The following is a 12,717-nucleotide window of genomic DNA, read 5'->3' on the forward strand; positions in this document are numbered from 1 at the left end:
AAGAATTTTAAAGAGTTTAAAGGCAAATCCACAAGTTTACATTTATACATTTGACTATACACCAGGTAAACTCATGGTGCTAACACCTCAAAAACATCCTATATTTTTGATGTCTTCTCTGGAATTCAGGCTTTTCTCAAGGTAGATCTTTGAATATGTTGTTTTCTTCCTTGAATTCATTGTCTTTATGGTTCCCTGCCTCTTCAGCTTCATCCTCTCCATTCCCTCCTTTTCCCAACATCCTCAAAGGCCAGAGGAGGCCATGTTGGGAGGGCTGTGGCTTGTGGCAGCAGGGCGCACTTTTTTCCTTGGTGAGGAAGTAGAGCAAAGCATTGAGCCAGGCATTGAAGGAGGCAAGCGGGCGAGTGATTTTGTAACAAATGGAGACCATTTGCATTGTATGGCACTGCACCCTGCTGGTAACTTTAAGCACCAAAAATATGGTTCTGGTCACATGAAAGGGGAAGAAGCAAAGGGCAAAGAGGAGAGTGATGGTTATGATGGTCTTGATGGACTTCCGACGCCTGTTCACATAAGGTGAGTGAGCCCCCAGAATGATCGACATACCTTCTGCCCCTGCCCTGCTTTCACGTTTTGTCCCAGGTCCATTGGCAGGAGGTTGGGAGTGCAGTGTTCGGAATATCGTCATAACTACACGTGAATAACACCAGGCAATGATGCTAAAAGGCAGAAAGAAACCCAAGAGATGAAGGGTTATCCCATAAGGAACATAGTCCGGAAACTCCTTATCGATAGCATCGTCCCAGCAGTTCTGGAACCCCTCCACACTTAGGTTTGTGGCATCGTCGTTCACAATTGCCTCCGCTCCACCGTTCCTTCGACGGGGAAGATACTCTGTCTGTGCGAATCGGAAAATTGGGCAAGTTAGAGCAAAGACAGCAACCCACACTAGAACGCAAGTGCCCTTCACAGCTCTCTTGGTCTCCAGGGTGATGGTCCTCATGGGATGACAGATGCCTAGGTAGCGATGCACAGAGATACAAGTGAGGAAAAAGATGCTGCAGTACAGATTGAAGTAGAAGAGGAAGCGTACCAGGCGACACATGAAGTCTCCGAACACCCAGTTGTCACGCATGACATAGCTGGCCACCAGGAATGGCAGGGACAAGCCATACATGAAGTCAGTTGTGGCCAAGTTCACCATGTAGATGAGGGAAGCATTCCAGTGCTTAGTGTGACGAAAGGAGCGATAGAGCACCACAGAGTTGAGGGTGATGCTGAAGACAAATGTGAAGGAGTAACAAATAGGGAGAAAGATGTACTTGTAGGACTCGTCAATGTTGCAAGAGGCAGTAATAGAGGAGTTTGAAGAGGAAAGGAGGAGGTTGTCACCTCCTTGCCCTCTTTCCGACAGGGCTGTGGGCACACCTGTCACCATTTCTGGCTGCTTCGGGATCTCTTGTTTAGGAAGTGTTGAAGTTTCATCCTTGCCAAAACCTCCAGTCCCTGATTCCAATGGAAAACTTTGGGATGTGTCTTAATATTCCTCAATCCATAGTCCAGACTCACTAATCTCAAGGTCTGCCACAAGTTTCTGTAGAGATAATAGTACAGTTTTTAGAATAAATGTAATCTAACATACAGAATCGCATTAATTAACCATGATTTAATGGGCTGATTGGTGTTGCTTATTGTTGTTATCCAGAAGTTAAAGAGTTCTTTTCAATGTCATCTTTGCCCCTCATTCAAAAATTGCCCTTCTGTCTGCTTACCTGATTCCTTTTCTTTCCCCCCACCCCATCCCCCCTCTTTCTTTCACAATCTGTGGTGCTGTTTGCGCTGTCGCATGAGTATATGCTGCTGATTCAGACCCTTTTCACTTCAGTAACTCATCAATCAGTAACCACACTTCCCCTCTGTGTTCCATCGTCCGTCCGTCTCTCTGTCCTTCTTACCATCACTTGTTATCCCATGCCAGTCCTCTTCATTCCTTTCAGATTCAAAAAATGGGGTCTTTACTCTCAACTGCTGTCAAAAGACTTTGCGCTCTTTCAGCTCTTCTTTACTTTGTATGCTCCACTGGATGCATTCAAACATCAAATATCTTTTTGAAATAGATGCCATGCCATGGCTATCATGCCCTTCTAGTAGACTGAGCATTTTGCTGAGTAGCTACTCGGCAAAAGGTTATATTGCTCAGCTCTTAAGAAACATATAAGACATTAAGTCAACAGAGCAAAGCGGTCAGTCGACCATGTTATGGTAAATCATCCATTTGCTTCTTAATGGGGTGTAAGACAATTCCAGAAAAAAATATATAAATTATATAGAGCAATATGTTGCCTGAATAACATTTCTCAGAAACTGCAGCCCATGAAGCTGAAAGTAGAATGTAAAAAGGCAGGCTGTGTGCCTAATAGGGCAATATAGCTGCAGTGAATCAGACTGCACTTAAAAACCTGGATCACTGTGTTTGCATGCTTTTATATACAAGCTGGAAGACTTACCAGTTCCTTAGAATACAGCTTTGTGAAAGGTAAGAATCCCTTTTCAGTCTGTTGAAGAATCTCAAACGGAAAAGTGCTGATACCAGAAACATCTCTATTTCACTGTCCGATCATCGGAGTAAATGGCAAGAAAGCATAGGCGAATATAAAAGACAGTAAGATCAAGCTCCTTCTTAGCACACTCCAGCACTGTAAACTGTTGCTCCACTTCACCTCTGCTCTTTGTCCGACTTGTGTTGGACCAGTCTCTCCATCCCTCCCTTCTTCACGGTCTCCCTTCACCTCATAATCGGTCCCGCCCCCTGTCTATCTTCTTTCCTCTATTTGTGCTGAGCTGGCCTTTTGAAGATACAAACTCTGGCTAGGCATGACAAATACACATGGTCACACCTGGCATTTTCTGTGTTCAAAACTTTTGTGGGTCCTCCTTTAAAAGAAAAGCTCTCATGTAAACAAACTGAACCTACTCTACACAACATACACTGAATTTACTGTATCTTATACTGGAGATTAAAAAGAACATCCACAAAGAGTAAGAATTCACTCAAGTTGTCTGAGATATGTATAGCAATGCCATTTAATTATTATAGGTAGTGTTAAAGACCCATATCTTAGCATGTGAGACTTCATGCAAATTTCTTCTCCCACTTCTCATCATCCCACTGTTACACAATTTTCATCCGCACTGAGCGCAGGTGCAGAATATACTGTAACATATGTCAACCCTTCTGGAGTTAATTGCTTTATCTGTTTGCTCCTCAAGTGTCTGTGTGTGACTGTAAACTATTGACTATCAAATCAAACATACAATACATCATTGAAATGCTGCAAATGTGATGTACATGTAAATGAACTGGAATAAAAATAATAAAAAGAATGATTTGTCAAAAACAATTGGATTTTGGAAAGAGGTTGCTCCATAGGCAGCAATAGCAGCTTATCAATGCCTTAAAACACCCTTAAAAAAAGCAAAATAAGAAAACAACAGCAACATAACAACACAACTAAAATGACCGCAAATCTGTGCAATAGAAACAGTCTTTTGGAGTGGTGAAGCTTTTCACAGTACAGTTTCATTCTTCCAGGCAGATCTCCCAGGTCTGTAGGTTCATGGTGGCAGCATCACTTTCATCCCTTGAAGTAAGTGCCCTCTTCTGCCTGACATCACAGAGATGTCATATCCTGTATCTCCAGTAACATGGCATCCTGCTCGGTCCTCAGCTGGTCCCTTGTAAGAAGCCGTCCCACTAACTCTGAGCTGAGGTCTATGGACATGCACATAAACACAAAGATAAAACCATGTTAACAGTGAAAGATAAGTCATGCTTCGGTGTATGTTATGGCTTCATGCTGTATGAATCTGCCTGTTTCTACACACACACACACACACACACACACACACACACACACACACACACATAATTGTATACTCAATTACAAGATGCACTGCCCTAAATCCACTTAAACGGGCCCAATTATGCCTACTTTGTCATAAAACACAAAGTTAGTCACTTGCATTACTATACAAATACACACTTTTAAAAGTTGCCTTAAATCTTCACTCATTGGCTGTTTTGTCAGGTACGCCTACCCTGTAAGCCGTCGGTGGTGCAACAAAGATGTGTCTAAGCAGTTTCCCTATAAGTCCCATTTAAAATGGACATTAAAAGTCAAATGTAGTGCACAAAACAAATGTTGTAAGTTATTCCAAAATAATTTGCTAAGTTGCTAAGTCAGTACGTAGCAGCATGCGTGATACCTCAAAACAAAGGAGGTGTGAAGCATAGCAATATCCTTCCTAGTTAGATCTGTGGTTAATTGATATGCTGGCAGACAACGATGTGTTTAAATTTATTTGGATGCTTTCTGTTTCATAAAATGGTACTGAACTGTGCTGGCACAACCCCTCTACCTGATTATGCCACTTGGAAAGTCAAGAGTTTATGAGAAATTTGCTTTGAACTGATTGTAAATAAACAGTGAAATATGTGGAAAACACTGTAGTGCCACTTTTCATGTAACTGCATTCAAATACATCTGCCTGCATACTGTTCTCAAAAGAAGAATTCTACCAACCTTTCAGACTTTCACTATAACTAAACATTTAAGATGAAAAACAAAGTGGTTTGATGTGAAATGCCCCATGCTAGAGTCAGAATTGTTCACAGTTGTTGTGATAGGAACCAGACGTCTGAAGTGTTTAATGCCTCTTAAAAGCTTCTTCACATAAAGTTCTTGCATGAAATGTTTAGGAATGAGCTGCCTGATAACTGACATGATAGTGTTTAAATCAGATTTTGGCTAAAACTATTATGCAGGGCTATATGCAGGGTGTTGCAAGGCAACATAGTCCCCAGTACAAACCTATTGTTTCAGATTTAGTACTATTTTAGCATTATCAACACTGCATATAAAACTCGGAAGACACACGTAGGTTTACTAGTCATTCTAGATAGTAAATTAAATGCCTATATTTGCATTTTAGACATTATAATCCCTGGTTTCTATCACTACCAATGTAAAGAAATCCAAATCACTTAGTTTCTCTACAATGAACCATTTCACATCAAACCACTCTGATTGACTACATTCATATCTCAATGGCTGAATCATACAGAAATTTCAAAAATGGTGGAAGTTCACTTTTAGTTCCCTTGTTTGCTGTTATAAAGAGCCTGTGTAGAAATTCGTCTTTGCTGAGTTGGGCTCACAACAAGCCTATTTACTACAAACAACATCTCAAAATATTTTCTGTACATAAATGTAGTTATTTGCCAAAAATGTTGAGCTGAACTTTACATGCTGTGTCTGATCAGCAGTATTTCTCATAAAATGTTTATAAATGTAAAAAACAACACTGAAATGTGTTATTCAGCAATACTGGGGAACCTTATAGAATTTCAGACTAAAAAAAAACACTTACTGTGAATGTCTTTGCTTAGTGTGGTCTTCAGGGCATTCAGCTCCTTCAGGCTGAAATTCTGCAAGTCACTGCGTTTATAGCGTGTTCTCTGTTTGACTGCATCACTGGGGGGTATGGTCTAAAACAGAACAGTCAACATTCATACTTACTCAAACACACATGCATTACACACACAGGTAACAGCAATAATAGAAACAACCAGAGCAATAATAAGAAGAGGAAGAATGAAAAGTGCTTTGGACTTAGAGAATCAGCATTAAAACTGAGCACTTGATCTTGTCAGCTTGAGGTCACTGCATGGCCGCAGACGTACCTGTTTTTGTTCCAACCTCAGCTTGTCTCTAAGCATGTTGAGAGCAGCCCTGACCTCTTTCTTGAACCCTCCTGATTTGGCTTTACTGCGGGTCACAGTGCTGGAACCCTGCTGAGGCTGTTGGACCTGCCCACTGCTACTCTTCCCACACTGCTTCACCAACTGTAAAATGAGAGATGTACATCGTTTCTGTTATTGGAAAACCTAGCTTTTTTCATTTTTTATTCTATTTGAAAAGAACAGCTGGCCCTTATATTGTATGAAAATTTCATGATGAATGGACTGTTAGAAATGGCCCAAAATTACTTGAGATAAAACATAATTTTCATTAATGTACATTTAAATTTAAAGCATATTTTTATTCTCCTATAAAGACACCCTCTCAGAGATTTCTAGTTTTTTTTTTTGATAACAATAACATTTATTATCCATAATACACTTTGTTTGTTTGTTTTACAGTTATTACATATATATCAGATCAAAATCTTTTAACTTTTATTTTGTTAACACTGTTTGAAAATGCTTGATACACTTTACATTGTGTAAACATTTTATGATAAATTGACCAATAGAAATGGCCCAAAATGATCTTGTTACTTTAGCATGTGTTCAAGTTAAACATGTTTTTCCTTTTCTTACAAAGCTACTGTTTCAGAGATTTTTTATGACGGTGATGATATACATCCCCCAGTACATTTTTTTCTAATCGCACTATTTTTCACATTCTTACAATAATTCAGCTGAGTTGGTAATAGTTACAACTACGATTCACATTGCCAATATCACATCAAAACCTTGATTTTCTTTGGTTCACACCATTGAAAAACACCATCTGCTCCTTACAATGTGCGAACGTTTCACAGCCTATGGTCCACAATGAACTGCAACAAAATTTACAGATCTAAAATCAAATTAACTTAAACGTTAAGAACATTTATTTCCTTCTTCTGAAAAGTTAGTGTTTTAGAAATTAACAGTTTAGTTTGGACAGTGATTAAACAGTGATTAAATATACATATTACTATATATACACGGAGAAAAAGAATAGGAAAGTAATGGGTGTAATAGTGGCAATGCATGTACACATGCTTAATAAAAGACACTTTTTAACTTGAACACTAATGGCAGTGTTTGTCCACTGCTGTTCTAAGTGTCCTTGGAGAAACATTATACAAAAAAAGAAACCTCTTTTTTTGCCTCATCTTCCTCGTCCTCGCTCTCGCTGTTGTTGATGAAGCACAGCTGAAGATTCATATGACTCTGGAGTCTGTAAAAAAACAGGTAGAACTCATAAAGTCCACACAATGCAGTGAATAAATAAATGGAGGAGAAGAGAGTTTATCTGTTGTGTACCGTGATGTTAAGGCAGTCAGACGACTGTCCTCCATATCCTCACAGGGGTCCCTGTGTCTAAGGTCATGTAACTCTGGCCAACCTTCTGTCCACCTGGCTAGATCCTTAAAATGATATACAGAAACAGATATTTAGCTACATTATATAACACTGTTGTCAGAAGAAAACCTCGCATCTCCCAAATAGTAACTTTACAGGAGAAGGAAAAAACATACTTTGCTTTTAATATAAGTCAACGTAACCAAAACTAATTTTGAAAATTGTAAATTTGGTAATTTTTGTCCATTCATCCTGAAAGTTACACACAATATAAAGGGCAACAGCTATTTTCAAATTATGTCAAAAACTCAAAAATGAAAATAATGGAGATTTTTTCCAACAGCAGCGATAATGAACAATACAGTATACATATAAACACCAGCTGTATAATACAGTGATGTAAACGTGTTGATATACGTAAATACAAATACTATCATTTTGTCATCCTGCTACTGTTTGTAATAAGCATTTTCACACAGTTTTCCAGCACTTTTACACATGTGTATACTAGGGCTGGGTATTGAAATTCAATACTTTTATAGTACTGACTATAAAAATTCCAAATACCAAATTTCAACACCTAGGTAGGCAGTCCTATCAACATCAGTGAGTGAACAAGCATGCTTGTTAAAAAAACACAGACTGCTGATTGGCTGATGAATATGTTATTCAAATCAGCAGTCTGTTAAACAAGTACACGAAGAACAAATACAACAAATAGCAATAGAACAAATATAAATATCCTTAAATATATATATATTATATATATATATATATATACACATACATACATACATACATACTCATATCAGTACAGAGACATACACAGTCAGAAAAAAAGGTGCTGTGCAGATACATTTTTTTGTACATCAGTGTACAAACAATGTAAATGTACTCTCAAAGGTGCAATGGTTTTAGGTGCAACCAAGTACCTTAAAAACACTTTTCCTAGGGAAAAGGGTCATATTTGTACCTTTTTATAACTTAATGTCTAAAAATAGAAATATATAATGAAAAACCTGGAGTGAACAGAGTATTAGAGTCAATACAACTTAATGAAATGTAATTTCAATGGAATATGATACAATTATGTTCCCTAACTAAAGGTACTAAAGATCTACCCCCACCCCAGTCACAGGTTAGTACCTTTTTTTCTGAGAGTGCCCAATGTCCTAGTATACACAATCTCATACACATTAGAGGGGTCTCTGAATTTCACATCCTTTTTTAAACTGACCTTGTTCCTCTCTTTTCGCTCCTCCTCTTGTCTCTCAAGTTCTGCAATTCGCAAGCTCAGGGCTTCCCAGTGCATGATGGGTAAGTCCAGGTCATCTTCTGGGTAGCCTTCCTGCCACACCAGGGCTGCTCCCTCAGCATCCTCCTCCGTCTCATCACTCTCTTTCTCTTCTCCTCTCTCCCTCTCTCTCTCCTTCTCTCCATCCATTGGTCCTGCAACACTTCGAAACGTTTTTCAAGACATTTATTATGAAAGTATTTCGGAGAGAATATTGTAAAATCTGGGAAAGCAGACCTCACTGAGATGTACGTAAAACCATGCTCTGACTTGTTTAGCCCCAAAAGTGATGATGGGTTTGTAAAAACAGGCTTGATGTGAATGATTTGCAAAATAATATTAGAGAAACTCTCTACTTGAACAGTGGATGATCTTGCAGGGGATCTGGCATGATTTGGTGATTTCCCTGCTCTGACACACCTAATCAGAGGTGGGTAGAGTAGCCTATACCCAAATTCAGAAAAATATATGGTTACTTAAAATAATTACTGAAGTAAAAGTACCAGACCAAACTGAAGTTTGAAGTTTGCTCTATTCTTCTCTCTTTGTATCTAAAATAACCCTGAGGAGTCAAAAGTGTGACCAGTTACTAAGCAGCACAGGTGATGTCACCAAAATAACAGAATGAAATCAAAGACAAACAAAGGGAATAACTAAATACTAATGCGATGCCTCACAAATATAAACGAGCACGAAAAAACAAGCATCATTTTAAAATACTAAAAAAATTACAAATCCATCAAAATGTTACTTAAGTACTGAGTAACTGAGTAAATCTAACATTTACCCACCTCTATTTATACACACATAAATACATGTAAAATATATACTAAATATGTAATATATGGTAAGTCTAAACGTTTCAACTATGTATAAAGTTTAAGCTCTTAAGCACTGAGACTTTCAAACTTTTTTTTCAAACTTTTTTTCCCTCTAACAGTCAGAGCTAGTCTGGCCCTGCCTAGTTTAGCCACGTAGTACTGAAGAACTGTCATGTTCTAAGTTTTTGTGAGTAGCTTCGTTAATCTTAAACCCAGGTGGCCTACCTGAGACAGCAGGAGGAACTTTACTGCAGCAGTTGTGATCTCTGTGCTGTCAAATTGGTCGATAAATCCAGCCTATGTTCCCATAGTTTTCCAAAAGTTATTCTCCTGCTCTTCGTCCCGTTAGGCGCCCTCCGAGTCTTCCTTCGTTGTTTTCACACTTTTTCTCAGCCCACGTTTCGGTTTTCCCCCCTTATACCTCCTCAGATTTCACACAGCTTAGCCACAAAACCTTAATGTTTATGTCAAACGGCTCCGTTAGTACTGAGCTAACTTAGATGCCACGAAAATCTTGAGGACGAGCTAAAAACTTGAGGAATTTCGCAACGTTTTGTCAGAGGGGAACGTGAGGGGAGGAGAAAGGGCGAGGAGTCTGAAAGGAGAACCATCAGGTGTCCGATTTCAGCCTTTCACTGCAGTTTGAATCTGTTCTTCCTCACATCCCCCAGACCATTGAAATACAACCACTGATTTCACAGCTGGACCGAGCAGAGCAGACCACCACACTCAGTCTTCAGACTGAGACTTATTCCCTGAGAAACAAAACAAAGCAAATAAAAGTAATGGCTGCTGAACGTGGGCAGAGACAGCGAGTCTGCACAAGTCTGAGAAGTTCAGTCATCAGGAGCAGTAAAACACAGCCTCAGGGAAGACTGTTAGTGTCCTGAAGATGACTGAAAATGAACAGACTGTTCCACTAGAAGACTTTTACTCATAAAACAGCTCTTTAAGGGGGCCTTTACAGTCTGAATATGATGGATTCAGTCTTTACATGTCAGTGTTTTAAATGTTCATTTTAGTGACAAATGATTCAATAAGATGAACAGATTGTAACAGAATAACGAAAACAGCTATTTAGAAACTTTTCATCATCTTATTTTGTGGCCGGTAGTGGTAAAATGAACAAATAAAGAAATAAATCAGAAAAGGATCAGTTGTCCTAATGTAGGACTGTAAGAGAAAGACTGAAAAAACAACCGAACAAACAAAGAAAACCCCAGATGATCCTGAAAGGTAGTCTAAAAATAAAGGACCCTTTTAAAAGATCTCTGAACTCATCTTCGCCTGAATGTGAGCTGGAAAATCGCGCTGTGTGTCATGAACGGTTTCAAACTCCGGGCTCCAGTGAAGGCAGCCCTGCAGTGCGTTTCCGCTTCCTCAGAGTCAGCTGATCGGAGCGGGTGACTGTAGTCGGTCTGGTCTGAGTCTGAGAGAAAAGCCTTTAAATGTATAAATGACGGTAACTTAAAGTGTATCTTTCCGCTCAGCGCTGAGAGTCAGTTCGGTATATCGGAACACTGCGGGGTATTTACTGAGAAATGGCTGGAGCTTCGTGCTGTGGACCGAAGCTCGCGGCGTGCGGGCTGGTTCTGAGTGTTTGGGCTGTTATCATGCTGGTAAGAACAGTGTAGACTTTTTAACTTCATTCAGTCCCGTCTAATACTTTAAAATGTGTTGAACGACAAATATGTAGCTAAAAAGCTCCAAACAAAGCTCTTAAGTAGACAAAGTATTTATTCGCAAACTTGAAAATAGAAAATGGGAATCACGTGACTTTGTGTTTCTGGAAGTCTGTGTGGTTTAATTGTTAAGCTGTAACACAGGATCTACAATGGGTTGAAACAAAAGAAGAGAAAGAACTAAACAAGGCTAAACAATGAACTAACGTGTTTAGCTTTTAATCCACAGCTTTTTCATACTTCATGCAGTTTCTTATATGCAAAGTCAGTTTTCGCTAGTAGAGAAATTCACTTTGAACGTGTAATAATTAGAAGACAGTATTTTATTGTATTGTGATAAATTAGACTACAATACTTTGACTTAACTTCACTAACGTAACTAATGTTTCATTAAAAAGAGAGCATAATTATTTGTAATTGGATCATGTGCAGCACAGTAAGTTGTGAACTTGAAATAAAAATCAGTGTGTTCATATGTGGCCCTACCCTGTTTTTTCTGTCTGTTCCAACTTATCAAACCTTCGAAAAACTAAATATTGGTATACGTGTCATGAACCATGTTTTGAGAAGTTGAGTTTGATGTACCAAATTAAATTTTTACTAGTGCGAGTTACATTTTCACTTATTCAAGTTAAATTTGACATAAAGAAATTTGAGTTAAGCTAAGCTAAAACCACTCGCCAAATGAGACTGGTGATTCTTCACAAAATCCAAAGCTGAGTGTATCTGCCCAGTTATTTAGGAGAAATGTCTTCATGAAACACTTTATCTGCTCTTCCTTTAGGCATTGCTGGGGATTTTCTTCACCACTCATTCAGCCACTCTGTTTGAGGATGTGCCAATCCCGGAGGAGTACATGCACAACAAGTGAGTTCCCCTACTGCGCTCTTCCTCTTTCACCATGGAAAGGAGGTGTAATAAAGGGCTCTCATGCTTAGCAGACTTAAAAACTTGGTCTAGAAGTAACTTCAAAAGCTTGTTCTGTTGCTTGTGGGCAGCAGGTACTGTTATTGGATGAGAGTTTCTGGGAGTTAGAGTGCAGCAGAAAAGGCAGTGAAACGTGCAGACGGAGTAATTTCTTATGTAACAATGCACTCACACCGCGCTAAGATACCTCATTGAATGAGCTCAAAGGCTATTAATTTTTTTTTGTTAGTGCCAAAGATGAAATGTTCCTTATCTCAGTTATAAATGAACTTTTTCTCTTTGCAGGCAAAACCCACTCCAGAATGTTTACGATATTTACAACAAAGTCGGCTACAACTGCTTCATCGCTGCAGGAATCTATGTGGTGATTGGAATCGTGTCTTTCTATAATGTCCGAATGAATAAACGCAATGAATATCTTGTGCGTTAACACCATGTAATGGATTAAGCACAACCCTAGGCCTAATGAAAGTGACCTTATTGTATTGTCCATTTTTGGTGCATTTCATTATGGATGCATATACTCATGCTATAATAATGCTGGAGGTAATTATTTAAGGTGTAATCAGACCCTAAGGATCAAGTTTTCTCTGTGCCTGTTTGTCTCTGCAAAAGATCTTTTAAAGCTGCACTGTGTAAGAAAAAAATAAAATATATATATATATATATATATATATATATATATATATATATATATATATATATATATATTTGTTAAATTTAAAAGAAGTAACATTGCTGAGCCGAAAAAAACACACTATATAGTGCGCTGCTTCAGTCACCCTGTAAAAAATCATTTGAGTTAGAGGTGTTAGATCAGATTTTGTGTGAGTTTTTGGACCACTTCATACGTCTTTATATAGTAATGTCATCCGTACAGACTCAAAAAGAGTCCAT

General features: G+C 38.6%; 3 protein-coding genes across 4 annotated transcripts; 1 reads left to right on the forward strand and 2 right to left on the reverse strand.

Moving 5' to 3' along the window:
- Positions 1–23: 23 nt before the first annotated feature.
- si:dkey-6n21.13 (P2Y purinoceptor 3) lies at positions 24–2,699 on the reverse strand. Of its 2 annotated transcripts, XM_036561425.1 has the most exons (3): positions 2,469–2,699; positions 1,734–1,951; positions 24–1,555 (listed from the first exon to the last, which is right to left on the reverse strand). In XM_036561425.1, exon 3 carries the CDS (start codon positions 1,397–1,399, stop codon positions 137–139), a length of 1,263 nt encoding a protein of 420 aa, XP_036417318.1. In that variant the 5' UTR covers positions 1,400–1,555; positions 1,734–1,951; positions 2,469–2,699; the 3' UTR covers positions 24–136. The 2 variants fall into 2 exon arrangements, with proteins under 2 accessions (XP_036417318.1, XP_036417317.1); XM_036561424.1 differs by lacking the exon at positions 1,734–1,951.
- Positions 2,700–3,027: 328 nt separating this feature from the next.
- On the reverse strand, positions 3,028–9,978 carry si:dkey-6n21.12 (schwannomin-interacting protein 1). The gene is made up of 7 exons (XM_036561426.1): positions 9,437–9,978; positions 8,334–8,553; positions 7,058–7,161; positions 6,890–6,971; positions 5,705–5,866; positions 5,392–5,509; positions 3,028–3,733 (listed from the first exon to the last, which is right to left on the reverse strand). The coding sequence occupies exons 2-7, from the start codon at positions 8,538–8,540 to the stop codon at positions 3,633–3,635; spliced, it is 774 nt and encodes a 257-aa protein (XP_036417319.1). The 5' UTR covers positions 8,541–8,553; positions 9,437–9,978; the 3' UTR covers positions 3,028–3,632.
- A 605-nt stretch (positions 9,979–10,583) lies between these two features.
- Positions 10,584–12,467, forward strand: rnaseka (ribonuclease, RNase K a). The gene is made up of 3 exons (XM_036561416.1): positions 10,584–10,830; positions 11,678–11,760; positions 12,106–12,467. Exons 1-3 carry the CDS (start codon positions 10,753–10,755, stop codon positions 12,248–12,250), a joined length of 306 nt encoding a protein of 101 aa, XP_036417309.1. The 5' UTR covers positions 10,584–10,752; the 3' UTR covers positions 12,251–12,467.
- Positions 12,468–12,717: the final 250 nt, after the last annotated feature.

The sequence above is a fragment of the Colossoma macropomum genome, unplaced genomic scaffold (assembly GCF_904425465.1).
Source record: "Colossoma macropomum unplaced genomic scaffold, Colossoma_macropomum, whole genome shotgun sequence".
NCBI classification, from domain to species: Eukaryota; Metazoa; Chordata; class Actinopteri; order Characiformes; family Serrasalmidae; genus Colossoma; species Colossoma macropomum.

Bases quoted from the DNA above. Each gene is read 5' to 3' on its own strand.
- si:dkey-6n21.13 (XM_036561424.1), bottom strand. From the start codon at position 1,399: ATGGTGACAGGTGTGCCCACAGCCCTGTCGGAAAGAGGGCAAGGAGGT.
- si:dkey-6n21.12 (XM_036561426.1), bottom strand. From the start codon at position 8,540: ATGGATGGAGAGAAGGAGAGAGAGAGGGAGAGAGGAGAAGAGAAAGAG. The intron at 7,162-8,333 runs GTCAGTTTAAAA...TATCATTTTAAG, and splicing joins AGCGAAAAGAGAGGAACAAG to GATCTAGCCAGGTGGACAGA. The intron at 5,510-5,704 runs GTACGTCTGCGG...GTTCTGTTTTAG, and splicing joins TGAGGTTGGAACAAAAACAG to ACCATACCCCCCAGTGATGC.
- rnaseka (XM_036561416.1), top strand. From the start codon at position 10,753: ATGGCTGGAGCTTCGTGCTGTGGACCGAAGCTCGCGGCGTGCGGGCTG. The intron at 10,831-11,677 runs GTAAGAACAGTG...CTCTTCCTTTAG, and splicing joins TTTGGGCTGTTATCATGCTG to GCATTGCTGGGGATTTTCTT. The intron at 11,761-12,105 runs GTGAGTTCCCCT...TTCTCTTTGCAG, and splicing joins GAGGAGTACATGCACAACAA to GCAAAACCCACTCCAGAATG.